The sequence below is a fragment of the Diceros bicornis genome, chromosome 14, assembly GCF_020826845.1.
Source record: "Diceros bicornis minor isolate mBicDic1 chromosome 14, mDicBic1.mat.cur, whole genome shotgun sequence".
Taxonomy (NCBI): domain Eukaryota; kingdom Metazoa; phylum Chordata; class Mammalia; order Perissodactyla; family Rhinocerotidae; genus Diceros; species Diceros bicornis.
Window position 1 is genome coordinate 41,951,837 of NC_080753.1, and position 13,362 is coordinate 41,965,198.

A 13,362-nucleotide genomic window follows, 5' to 3' on the forward strand; every position below is an offset into this window, starting at 1 on the left:
GCAGGGAAATATCCCAGCACAGAGTCTTAGATGTAAATTCAGAGATAACGTCAGAGGCACTCACCAGCCATGAGTAGGAACTCTATCTTCTCTGCAATGGAAGAAATGTGAAGAGTCATTAAGATGCTTAAAGCAGCGATACCCAGACATGCCAGGGTCCCTGGGGCAATCAGAACTTACCGAATTCACGCAGGAGCTTCTCTAGAAAATAAGCAGGAAAAAAAATTATTGTTATGGGGATCCATCCGGGAGAACTTCTGGAACATAAACCTTACAAATGACCCTGTGAAGGGTTGGGTGCACGGGGTTGGGCAGGGTCAGGTTCTTGGGTTCCCTCCCATAAACCATCGCAATAGCTTCCCTTCCTGGTCCGATACCTCTTGCCCTTCGTTCTAAATCCTTTTCTCCTTCTTCTCTCTCTTTTTCCCGGGATAGAACCTGTTTCTCCTTCTGCTTTTGCCAGAGGAAGTAACCCATCCCTGCGAGAAGCAGCAGCAAGACAGGTAGGGTTCCAGCCAGGGTTGCCATCCAGGTACTGGCCCTCCAGAAGAAGGGGTCTGCAATGGAATGGAGCTTTAGCCTCTCACCCCCAGGGCAGGGATCACAGAGTTGGTCTCAGGACATAAATGTTCCTTCTCCTTCTAAAGTATCAGGGAACTTTAGATAAGACTTCGGTAAACTCTTACTATAACATAACGATATTACTCGTCTTGAACTGTCTGCTTCTCACATCTGAATATGAGTTACTTGAGCATCACAATCTTATGTGTTTTCTAATTTAGTTTTTCATATGTTACATTTACGTGGTTCAAAGATCAAAAAAATATAAAAAGTCATCCAGGTCTCCCATCCATTCCCTCCTCCCTTTCCCCATTTATTAACTTCTCATTAATCAGCTTAATATGGTGGGAGGTTAAGAGTAGGAACTTAGGAGCTGGAGAGCCTGGGTTCAAATTCTGGCTCCTCCACTGGACTGGCAGTGTGATCTTGGACTAATTACTTAACCACTCTGTTCCTGGCGTCCTAATCTGTAACATGGGATAATAATAGTACCTCACTCATAAGGTTAAAAAAATTCAATTGATGCTTATAAAGTGCCTGACACATAGTGAGTGCTATGCAAGTGTGTATTAGATTTTAAAAATATAAATATATTATTATATTTTCTTGTTTACACCCAAGATAGCATTCAATACAAACTGCTCTGCATCTGGCTTTCTCTTCATATTAGAGAACCTGCCATATTAGTACAGAGAAAATGTCTGTGTTTTCTCTCCCAGCTGTGCAACATTCCATTGCATGCCAGTTTCCCATTGATGGACATGTTCATAGTTCCTAACTTTTTGCTATTATAATTACTGCTGTAAGAAATCAACTTTTCATGGTTCATTTCATAAAAATGCAAGCATTTCTGTCAGAGAAATTCCCAGAAGAGAGATTTTGGATCAAGAAATATGTGGTTTGGAGAAATACTTCTATATTGCTGGCATTGGAAGTTAATGCCAATTTATACCAAAAATATACCAAATTATACCATCAAATGTCTAAGAGTGACCATCTCCCCACAATCCTGCCATCATAATATGTGATCTGCCGCCTTGGTTTTGTTTTCTTTTTTTGTTGCCAATTTCACAAGTAGAAAATATTTTAACACGTTCCTCTATTGAGAGAGATGAGACATCATCTCATGTGTTATTTCCTTTTCTGTGAACTAATAATTCATGTACTGTGCTCATTTTTCTACTGGCTTGTTTTATATTTTAAGGAGAATAGTTCTTTCTGTAAGACATGAGTTGTACATGCTTTTCCCATTTTGTCATCTGTCTCTGCTTAAGGGTCTGATCTTTGCCATTTTCCCCCAATTTTCACTGCCTGTCACAGTTTCTGCCACATAGGACTTAGGCAGTAATATATGTGACAAAAACACAGCTTTAGGGGGAAAGGAAACATCCAGAAACACGCCTGGAGTAAGAAAGAGGCTCAAGATCCCTGCTCTGTGCCTCATATTCACTACAGAGAGCCAAGACAGCAACAGAGAATCACACATTCTCCTCCTTTCAATAGCCATAGCCCAGCACCATTTACCTGAGGCTAAGCAGGTACTGACCTCCAATGGAAATCCTGGCGGTCTTTTCCTGGCTGAGGAGGGGATTTCTGATGATACAGGATACCCCTTCCCCAGAGCTGCCTTTCACGATCACAGATGATGCGATTACATACAGGCCCTCTCCATCTGCAGCTGAAGATGCTGCCAAAGCCGGCATGTCTTCTCCTGTGGCATCTCTCCACTCTATTTGGGGCTGAGGATACCAACCGGTGGATGTGCACTCCAGACAGATCCCTCCATCCTCATAACCCCTCATTTCAATGTGAAAATCAGAACCCAGGGCTGTGGAAGGATAAATGAGCCTGAATTCTTTGGAGCCTCCTTTATCAGGGAAAGTCTCAACAAGAATTGAATGACACACTCACATTAGGTAATTCAAGAGGGGTTTCATTAAGGAGCTGTTTACAAAAGCATGGTCATGGTGAGGGGAAAACTACACGGGATAGAGAAAAACACCAAGGCCAGGAACAGTGGAGCTGTTACTACCCACCCTGAAACCCAAAGGGAGGAGGAGAGGAAGCCATTTTAAAGACCTAAAATAAGATGGTAATGTAGAGAGGGCTTTCTTAAGAGGAACGGTGATCTTCAGGAAGCGAATGCAGCCAGCTAGAGGTGGTCCTGCAGGGAACAAGCCATGAGGATAAGTGCCTAGTCCTCTCTCTCCTCTCACCCTCCTTCCATCTTCTGCTATGGCTCCCCATTAGCCAAACCCAGCCAGAAGCCACAGGGCAAGAGAGTGATCTGAGAAAGAGAAATGCAACCCTTGACTTCTGGACATCTGCCTGGTCTTGGTGATCTCCTGTTGAACATAAGCAACTTCATTGATCATCAACATCAGACAAGGGCACTTTGTCACTATGATGGGTCAAGACAAAAACATGACCACTCACACAATCGTGTTTGAATATAGACAAAAATATGAACACTGTCCAAACCACAATCATGACCAAACATTTCCCTATCCTGGCTATGAGTGACTGCTGCTCCTTGACCAATTACAGCTTTAACCTCACTCTAGTCTTCCTCCTAGATAAGACGTCTTAAGGCAGCCACCCACAGAATCACACCCCCCACCTTCCTGACAGCTTCCAATCCAGAGAAAGCCCCACTTCCATTTACCCTCCCCCAACTCCAAACTAACAGAAGCCCAAGTTCTATACCAAGTCTTCTCTAACACCCTCTTACTGAGACACACCATGGTTCCCACAGGACATGCATTCTCCCCCTGCTGCAAGAAGTATAAAAACAACTTGGTCAACTCCAGGTGTGTTCCTGGGGGTCTGTGGTGGGACGATATTGGCAGCATAGATGCTGTCCCACAGGTCATCCTCCCAGGGCCCACAGCAACATGCACTTGGACGGACCACTGAAGCTACCTGGAACACAACTGAACCCAAACACCTGTGTGCCATCACGGAGGAGATATTTCCTTATCTTTCCTATCCTCGACCTTCCACTTCCCTGCTTAGACCATGGTGGCCAGCATGAGGGAGTTCTTTACTTGACATTATAGGGTACAGGGGGAATTTTTCCTGGAGGAAACCCTGTGCCTTTCCCAAGCGCCTAGAGAAACAAAGAAGGAAGGCAGTGGAGGCAGATCCCAGTTAACAACCAGAATGCTCTGAGGGGGATTAGGAGCATGAACTCCGCCTCTGCCCCCAGGTCCCACAGAGGAACGAGCTCAGAATAAAATTAGGAGGCTCACCTGCAATCTCCAGCTCCACCAGGGCTTTTTCAGAGAAGTTTTCATCTTGGAAATAACACAGGTAGCTTCCGCTGTCAGAGGCTCTGACATCGTATATTCGGAGAGTAGCCTTCCCTTCAGTGATGCCATCTCTTAAAATAGAAGTTCTCCCTCGATACTCTGCCATCTGTTGCTCTTCTACTTCCTGCCCGTTTGCATACTCATATACTACCTGCCCAAGACTAGATTTCACCCACATCAGCTCCATGGTCTCTGCACTCATCTTCGGGGACAGATGACAGGGGAGATCAGCGTCTTCACCCACCATGGCCAGGATGGGCCCAAGGGGTCCAATCACAGAAAATTGAGCTGGTCAGCAAAAGGAGAAGCTCCATCAGAGGGAGTTGGGGCCATGAGGGTAAGAGCGAGGGGTCTTAGACAGGGAGGTGAGATATGAAAAACCTAGAGAGGAACAGGATGCTAACAGAAGTACAATTTCTCTTAATGGCATTTGCACCTTCAATCTGGGATGGGACTTCCAGGTATGAGATGTTGGCAGAGGTTATGACTGGATGCTAATAGGTAATTGTCTCCTTCAGATGCATAAAAGCAGAATGTTCCCTACCTGAGCAAGGGGTAAGCAGCTGGACCAAGATGAGGCACACAAGGAGGTCGAGCAGAGGGAAGTCTAGGGAACTTGCCATTTTCCTCTGTGCTGCAGAGAGATGCCAAAGAGTCAGGCAGAAACTATGACCTGGAAGAAGATGGCGAATTCCACATCAAACCTCCACCTCCCCAGAGCCAGCTCAGAATGAAAGACACAGTCACTAGTGTGGTGACTCAAGATCTTCCTCTGCCATAATGTCTGCTTGGGAGTCTCTTAACTTTTGAGTTCAAAAGGGAAAATCACTCATAAAAATATGTAATGCTAATGCCAAAAATATGTGCATACATTTAACATATAAATGTTATGTGTGTAGTGTTAAATGTACATGAATTATCCCTAACCCATCACGAAAGCCTTGGCTCTACTGGCCAAATATGTCAGAATCCTTCCACTTTCCCACACTTCCACTGCGACAGCCAGGTCCAAGCCTCCACCATCACACTGATTAATGCAGGACCTTCCTCTCTGGGTCCCCTGATTCCACCTGCGTCCCCTACAATCTATGCTCAACACAACAGCCAGAACATTCCTTGAGTCACATCATGTCACTCCTCTGCTCAGCACCTTCCAGTGGCTCCTACTTCACTCAGAGTAGATGCTGAAGTCCTCACTACGGACAACATGGCCCTCCAGGACCTGCACCTCTCAATTCCTCTCCCCTACTCTCCTCGTCTGTTCCAGTCACACTGGCCTTCTTGCTGGTCCTTGAACAGGCCAGGACAGAGGACCTCGGCCCTGCCTCTTCTCTCTATCTGGACCCATTTCCCTCCAGATATCCACAAGGCTCACTCCCTCACCTCCTTTAAGTCTTTTCTCTAAAGTCAGTTCCTCCATGAGACCTTCTCTGACCACAGGATTATGGCAAACTGCTCCCATCCTCCTGAGCCTGATCTCTTTCCCCGTTGAATTTTCACCATCTAACATACCATGTTTTTACTGTCTGTCTCCATCTGCTTGAATGGAAGCTCCACAAAGCAGGGATATTTATATATTTTGTTTCCTGATGTATATCAAGCCCACACAACAGTGTGTGGGTCACACGGAACCCTCAGTAAATATTTGTTGAATGAGTGAAGGGATGAGGGGTAACGTATTAACCCGTCAATACTCAATAGAATTTTAAATCGGTTTAGATGATCACATTAGCTAGTTGTCATCTGAAGGGAGGGGAGGTGGAGACTTGTGAAACAAGCATGTGCCTCTATAATGACATGCTCTTTTGGTCTGGCTTAGAGAGCAGAGCTTGACCTCTTGTGCTCCCACTGGGACTTGCCTATATTAATGTATTTATTCCTAATTTTCAATGAAGTGTTTTCAAGGAGACAGCATGTCCTGGATATGCATGTAAGAGTATTACTACTCAGTGTGCTTCAGTGCACTCTTTTCACAACTGTTCCTTGTGGGAAAACATCTCTGGGAAGGAAATTATTTATTTCCAGTCTTCACCAATGAAGTGTGAAGTATTCACCAATGCTTCCAGCGTTTACCAGTGCTCTTTGGCAGATGGCCTCTGGGCTCACCAGCAATTCATAAGTTCCTCGTCTTAGTCTTTCCACTGCTAGAGAAGTGCCATGTCAAGGCAGAGATGTAAGAGCTGGCAGTTGTAAAGTAGGGGCAAATATGTCAAGCTAAGAGCACACAGCAGCCCAACAAAGCTCATGCCTCTAGGAAGTGCTGAGGTTCTCTTAGCTCAGAGGCAGGGCCCCTGTGACTCCCCACTCACAGTCCGGTGCTCCCCACTCTATCGTGGCTCAGAAAAGTGCCTCCACCATCTTTTAGCCATGGTCTGTGGCATCACTGTGAACCTTTGTGATAAGGGAAGTGTGGGGCCCTTGCCAGCTGGCAAGGCTTGATTCTAGCTGGAGTTCTAGCTTGGCTTCCATTCTAACTACCCCAGAGTTGGCTGCATCCCTAGACAGTGGAGAGTCTGAGAGCAGGCCTAGGTGGATTACTCAGAGACAGGACTGAGATCACTGGACCTAGCCCCCTCCTTTCTCCCTTGGTCCTCTCCCATCATGTGTCTTCTCCTTCCCTGAAGATGTCAGGTAGAATGGGGTGCTGATAAATGACTTGAGAGTGTGCCCATCTGGGGAGCAACACTGCGGACTCCTCTAAGCCCCAACCCATGGCCGTGCCTAAGTTAAACTCACGCCCCCATCAGACTCAGGTTAAGATCTAAGCAGACTCCTGGTGGACACTCTGGAGTCAGTCAGAGGCTGAACCCACCACTTCTAAATCAGAAGGCTAGTGAACGGGAGAGCTGGGAACAAGACCAGGCCTCACCCATCTTTTCGTTCATTTGTTCATCAAATATTCACTGAGCACACACTATGTGCCAGGCCCACTATATGTTAGATGTAGGAACAAAAAGCATGTGGAAACTAGGTAATGGCTCTATGATTCACAAGCTGTGTGATCTTAGCCATGTGACAAAACCTCTTTGAACCCAGTCACTCATGAAAAAAGGTGAAATATGAACTTTAAAATGTGCATTAATGATCCAGCAATTCTACTCCAGATATCTGGTCCAGTAAAGCACTTCCCTGGGTCCAGAGAGAAGCATGTGTAAGGATGACACTGAAGCATTATTTTTAAAATTAAAAAGTGATCAACAGGGCCGGCCCTGTGGCGCAGCAGTTCAGTGCGCACACTCTGCTTTAGCGGCCCAGGGTTCGCAGGTTCATAAATATTTATTTATTTAGTTAGTTAGTTAGTTAGTGTGTGTCTGTGCGTGCGAGGAAGATCAGCCCTGAGCTAACATCCATGCCTATCCTCCTCTTTTTGCTGAGGGAAGACTGGCCCTGAGCTAACATCCGTGCAGATCTTCCTCCACTTTATATGGGATGCTGCCACAGCATGGCTTGACAAGCGGTGTGTTGGTGCGCGCCCGGGATCCGAACCCCAGCCGCCAGCAGCAGAGCGCATGCACTTAACGGCTACACCACGGTGCCGGCCCCAGGTTCACAGGTTCAGATCCCGGGCACGCACTGATGCACTGCTTGTCAAGCCATGCTGTGGCAGCCTCCCATATAAAGTAGAGGAAGATGGGCACAGATGTTAGCCCAGGGCCAATCTTCCTCAGCCAAAAAAGGAGGATTGGCATCGGATGTTAGCTCAAGGCTAGTTTTCCTCAAAAAAATAAAAAAGAGATCAACAACTTAACGAGCCACCCACAGGAGACTGGTTAGTTAAATAATGGCTCATCCCTATGATGGAGTTCAGTGTGACATTTAAGACTAATTTATACCCACTAACCCACATAATCAAGATATGTTAAGTGAACAAAAAGCACACTGAGGAACACAAGTAATGATTCTACTAAAAAACAAAAACAAAACTATAAATTTGTATATGTAGGTTTATATAATTGCCTTAGAAAAGGTCTAAAGGGGGGGCCAGCCCCATGGCCCTGTGGTATAGCGGTTAAGTGCACGTGCTCCTCTGCTGGTGGCCTGGGGTTCGGATCCTGGGCGCACACCGATGCACCACTTGTCAAGCCATGCTGTGGCGGCGTCCCATATAAAGTAGAGGAAGATTGGCACAGATGTTAGCCCAGGGCCAGTCTTCCTCAGCAAAAAGAGGAGGATTGGCAGATGTTAGCTCAGGGCTGATCTTCCTCACAAAATAAAGAATAAAAGGTCTAAAACGATACATGTTACACTGAGAACTGGGGATTGAGTGAAAGATACTTTTGTCCTTTGTGCCCTATACTTTGAAAATTATTTGAATGTTTAAAATTTTAAAAGTTTTCATGTATAACTTAACAATTAAAAATTGTTACAAGTAATTATAGTGACTACAACACATTAGTGGTTCAGAAAATACCAACTCCTCCAAAACAAACCAGCATGAGGCCCCCAGTCACAGTACCTGCCAGTCCGGGAACTGCCGGGGGACAAGGGAGCAGAAGTCTGTGCAGCTGGGCTCTCCTTCAGACCCTTGTCTGAAACCTGGACACACCCTCAGACAGAATATTGCCTTTCAGTCCATCCTCTCCTCTTCAAACTCTTCTCTGTGCTGCTAGAGAGAGGACAGTACTATCATTATTATAATAGGTAAGAACTTCTCTACTGTGGTCAGCATGGGGAGTATATTTTTATTTTTTAGGTTATTTATTGTTTTATCCAATATAAAATTGATTATAGATAATTTTAAGATGAAGAAAAATAAAAAAGAATAAAATTTAAATAATCTGTGATGGTAATCATATATTTTGCTTTATGGGAATGTAAATATTTCTGGAAGTATTTTGGCCATATATTTATACCAAATGTCTTAAAAATGTTTCAACTTTGACCCAAAATTCCACTTGTAGGAATTACTCTTAAAGAAAAGAAATCAGATGTTAACACAAAGATTTATGTTTAAGGCTGTTCATCACAGTAAAATCTACAATAGCAAAATGTAGATACAATTTAAATATCCAATTTGGGTCCAGTATTGTTACAATTATAAATAAAAACTCTTTACTAAAAACATGATTCCTAGTGACAGTATGGAAATCCCCTACGATTGGACAATGTGTTGTTTAACTGCCCTCAAACTGTTGTATATGTATATGTATGTTGTATATAGAGGTTTGTTCAGGTTTTCTATATTACAAATAATTCTGTAATGATCATCTTTACATATAAATCTTTAAGGCACATCTCTTCTTAGAATCTTTTAGGATATATCCCCAGAGATGACCAGGAGAGATTACAAGAGTCCTTTGCCCCTTTCTGACCACTAAGTTCCTAAGAACATGCAGTTGGGAAGTTTCTTTATTCAGATTGTCTCCCTCCTACCAGATTTCCCAGTGCAAGTCCTTACCTTTTGCACTGCCTCCTACCTGCACCCCACGTCCCCTTACCACACACACAAGCAACAAATCCCTTTCTCTGGGCGTACCCACTCTCTGTTTTTTAGCCTTTCTCTTTCTTGTGCCTGTGGCCCTGGCTTTTACCAATTTCCCCCACTTACCCTTTGGCACTCCCATATGAAAATCACAGTCCACAGAATGACAGTTAGCAACAGTTCTCCATTATAGTTAACAGTCTGCTCTGGAAGAAAGGGAAAAGAAAGAAAGGCTGCTCACTGTGGGAAAAAGGAACAGAGTTCCTCTTTGGAAGAATTCATCTTTTGATTGGCTCAGGGGGGTGTCTCTCATCAGTTGCTGGGCAGAAACTAGTGCAGAGGATTACAATAAGAACTGAAATTGTATTGGAGTGTACAAAATGAAGAAAAATTACAGTCCTGATTACCACATTCTTTGTGTCTCTCTGTGTTTACCTATTTTAGTCATTCATGTATATTTTTGTGTATAATCAGAATTTCATTATATACACCTGTGTTATGTCCTTTATATCATAATAGATTTATCAGCAGAACTAAGCAGATAAATTACAAGATTTTAATGTGTGAAGAGAGGAAGATGTGCATTAATTAAAATGTCTCTGTGGCCGTTGGCTGACATCCGTGTGCGTGTAGGTGGACACACAGAGGAGGAGATCTTTTACAGCAGAGACAAATGGAAGTATGAACGGAAGGAAAACCAGATCCCCTCCACCTTTTCAGCACCTCTGAAACTCAGGTCTCAGATCCACAACCACATCATATAATTTTCAGGTTTCCAGAGGCAGTGCTGCCAGTGACTGATGGGCACGTCTTACATTTTCAGAACATTCTTATTTGGAGTGTTGCTGAGCAACTTCTCTCACTGTCTGTGCCATATTGTGCTACATTTGTATTTTCACATGTATTTGTTTCTATTCTTCCCACAAGATTCTGTATTCTCTGAGGTTAGACTCCGGATAGGCTGTGAAGGCTGTTTCTGTAAGGTGTCTTTGGGACAAACTGATCCTACTGTGGCCTAGGGCCTCTCAAGACACTTTAGTATCATCTCAAGATGGTGATTAAGCTCTTAGGGCTGTGATGTGACCTTGGCTGATGGAATTTGATAATATTTCAACAGTTTTAATTTAGGCTCTGTGGTAGACATGGCTGTTTCTTGTGCAATGTCTATTCCTTGCTTCTTTTTAGTAATCAAACTCAGTTTTGGGGGGTCCTGCCATGTTTCCATTCCTCTTATAGATAGTAGAGAACAAGGGGCTAAGTTTGAGCCAACGATTTGTAGGTGGAAGTTGTTGGGTTCCGTTTCTCAAGAGAGGTCCATACTCTTCCCACTTCCTCCTTCCTTTACCTAGAACATGGTCCTTGGAGCTGGAGTGCAGTGACCATCTCATGACCATGAAGCAACCTTGAGAATGCAAGCCACCTGTCGAGATGGCAGAAAACAAAGACAGAAGGAGTCTGGGGCATGGATGCTTCTCTGAGCTGCCAGACCAACTCTGGACTGCTGCGCTCTGAATTCATTTTACATGGAAGGAAAACAAACCCTTGTTTTGTTTACACCCGTGGTACTTATGGTTTCTGTTATCAGAAGCAAAATACAATTTTTCCCTCCCCACCCCCAACTAACAAAAGTTTATCATGAAACTTTTCAAATATATAGCAAAGTTGAAAGACTGTTTTCAATGAACACCAAATATACCTACTATCTAGCTTCTATAGTGAACATTTTACTATGCTTTCCTTATAATAATCAATCCTTCTGTTCATCTCCTCTTCATCCTTCTTTGTTTAGTAATTTTTTGATGCATTTTCAAGTAAGTTGCAGGATGGTGTCAAGATGGTGGCATAGGCAGACTCTGAACTCACCTCCTTCCATGGACACAATGAATTTACAACTATTTCTGAACAATTACCCCTAAGAGAGAATTGAAAACTGGATTTAAAAAACAAAAAACCCAGACAAGGGATGGTGCTGACTGAGGTGGAAGAGATGGAAACTCCTTTCTGGAGAGAAAAAAGCCACCCTCTAGCTGCAACGTTGCATGACCGTCCAGAAGCAACCCTAAGGTGTGAAGCCTTCCCTGGAGGGGTGGGGGATCTGAGCAGGGGAGCATTACCACAATAAGCAGCTTTTGGACTCAGCACAACTGAGACAAGTGTCATAATACCTGGCCTTGCTGGCTATTAACGAGAATGGGAAATATCCCCAGAAAAGCTATCAGACATAAGGGAAGAAAAGCCTGCTCTTAAAAGGCCCATGTGCAAATGCACCCGTTTTAGAAAGCAACCTAAAATCACCAGAAAGAAAGTTGCACAGTATTTTGGTGAAAAGAGACTCACCTGATAGGCTCTGGGTGCATGTTGATGAGAGTTGAGACCTCTCCAGGGACTGAGACATTGGTGCAGCCATTATTGTGGCCTAGTACGGGAGTCCTGACACAAACTTTGGCAGAGGTTCTTCCCTCGGCCTGTTAGCACAGGGTCTGCCCCACCCGCTAGAGCAGCAATTTAATCCAGCTCAACCAAGGCAGGCAGCCCAGCCTAGGGCCTGGCCCCACCCAATAGCAAGCCCTCAGGCAACTTGTGGGCCTGCATATGCAAGTGTCTGGAACTTCTGCAACTGAGGGAGTAGATTTGCCTCTTTGGGGTAGGGCATGAGTGAGGGGCAGGCCTGTGTTGATGGAGTGTGTGGAGCCTCTGCAGTGGGATGACTGGGTCCACTTCAGTGGGTCAGGGCATAGCCACAGGGCAGGACTCTGTTGACGTGGTGTGTGGGCCTGCGGGGAATGGGGCCTGTGAGCTGCAGCAGACATGTGCTCCCAAACAGCCGTGTAGGGGATTGGCCCCACCTTTCAAAGCCTGAAACAATTGGGTGCTCCCATTCCTGGGGGCAGCCCCGCTCAGTTGCAACCCTGAGAGAGATGACAATAGCTTTGCAAGCCAGAGGCCTGGAGCAATTGTAAGCTCCTGAGTCTAGCAAACACCCATGCTGGGGGCCTACTCACTTAAAAGAAAAACTGCAACAGGAATATGCTATTAGACCTTGGAGCCAACTGTGCTGGGGCTCCCCACACCCAATAAAGTGACTGAAAGGACCATTGCACCTCTACACAGCTGAGCATTATAACAAGCTGGCCAAGAGGACAGCCTAGCCTCCCCAGGCACCTGTAGCAAGACCAACCCTGCCACAACAGAAAGACACACGTAGCCACACAGGGGACACTCCTGGAACATTTGGAATTGGTGACAAGAGGAAAGCACATTGCTGGACCTCTTAACGCATCTTTTACATAAAGCCACCTCTCCAAGATCGTGAGACATAGCTGACGTACCTAATACACAGATTTAAGCACAGAGAAAGAGGCAAAATGAAGAGACAAAAGAATATTTTCTAAGTAAAGGAACATGACAAAATCCCAGAAAAAGAACTAAACAAAACAAAAATAAACAATCTACCTGACAAACAGTTCAAACAAACAGTCATAAGGAAGGTCACTGATTTTGGGAGAAGAGTGGATGAACTCAGTGAGAACTTCAACAAAGAATTGTAAAATATAAAAAGAACCAATCAGAAATGAAGCATACAATACTGGAAATGAGAAATTCACCAGAGGGACTCAGTAGCAGAGTAGACGATACAGAAAATGGATCAGCGAGCTGGACAAAAGACTAAAGGAAATCACTGAAGCTGAACAGATAAAAGAAAAAATAATTAACAAGAATGAGGACAGTCTAAGGGATCTGGGACATCATCAAGTGCACTAACATCCATGTTATAGGTGTCCCAGAAGGACAAGAGAGAGACTAAGGGGTAGAGAATATATTTGAAGAAATAATAGCTTAAAATTTTCCTACCTTAAGGAAGGAAGCAGACATCTAGGTACAGGAAGCACAGAGAGCACCAAACAAGATAAACCCAAAAAGGCTGACTCCAAGACACGTTATAAATAAAATGTCAAGAATTAGAGATAAAGAGAGAATCCTAAAAGCCGTAAGAGAAAGGCAACAAGTTGCACACAAAGGAAACCCCATAAGGCTATCAGCTGACTACTCAGCAGAAATCTTACAGGC

The 13,362-nt window shown here is 44.4% G+C and overlaps 1 protein-coding gene across 2 annotated transcripts in view; it reads right to left on the bottom strand.

Annotated features, from left to right (window-relative positions):
- The window catches only part of LOC131414023 (butyrophilin subfamily 3 member A3-like), a 72,982-nt gene extending 63,466 nt beyond the window's left edge, over positions 1 to 9,516 (bottom strand). For both annotated transcript variants that reach the window (XM_058555065.1, XM_058555064.1), the window contains exons 1-8: positions 9,421 to 9,516; positions 8,329 to 8,470; positions 4,417 to 4,506; positions 3,813 to 4,160; positions 2,108 to 2,389; positions 378 to 557; positions 181 to 201; positions 65 to 91 (exon numbers count right to left, since the gene is read on the bottom strand). In XM_058555065.1, coding sequence (XP_058411048.1) covers positions 65 to 91; positions 181 to 201; positions 378 to 557; positions 2,108 to 2,389; positions 3,813 to 4,160; positions 4,417 to 4,495 — 937 coding nt within the window. In that variant the 5' untranslated portion in view covers positions 4,496 to 4,506; positions 8,329 to 8,470; positions 9,421 to 9,516. The remainder of the gene's footprint in view (positions 1 to 64; positions 92 to 180; positions 202 to 377; positions 558 to 2,107; positions 2,390 to 3,812; positions 4,161 to 4,416; positions 4,507 to 8,328; positions 8,471 to 9,420) is intronic.
- Between the last annotated feature and the right edge of the window lie 3,846 nt (positions 9,517 to 13,362).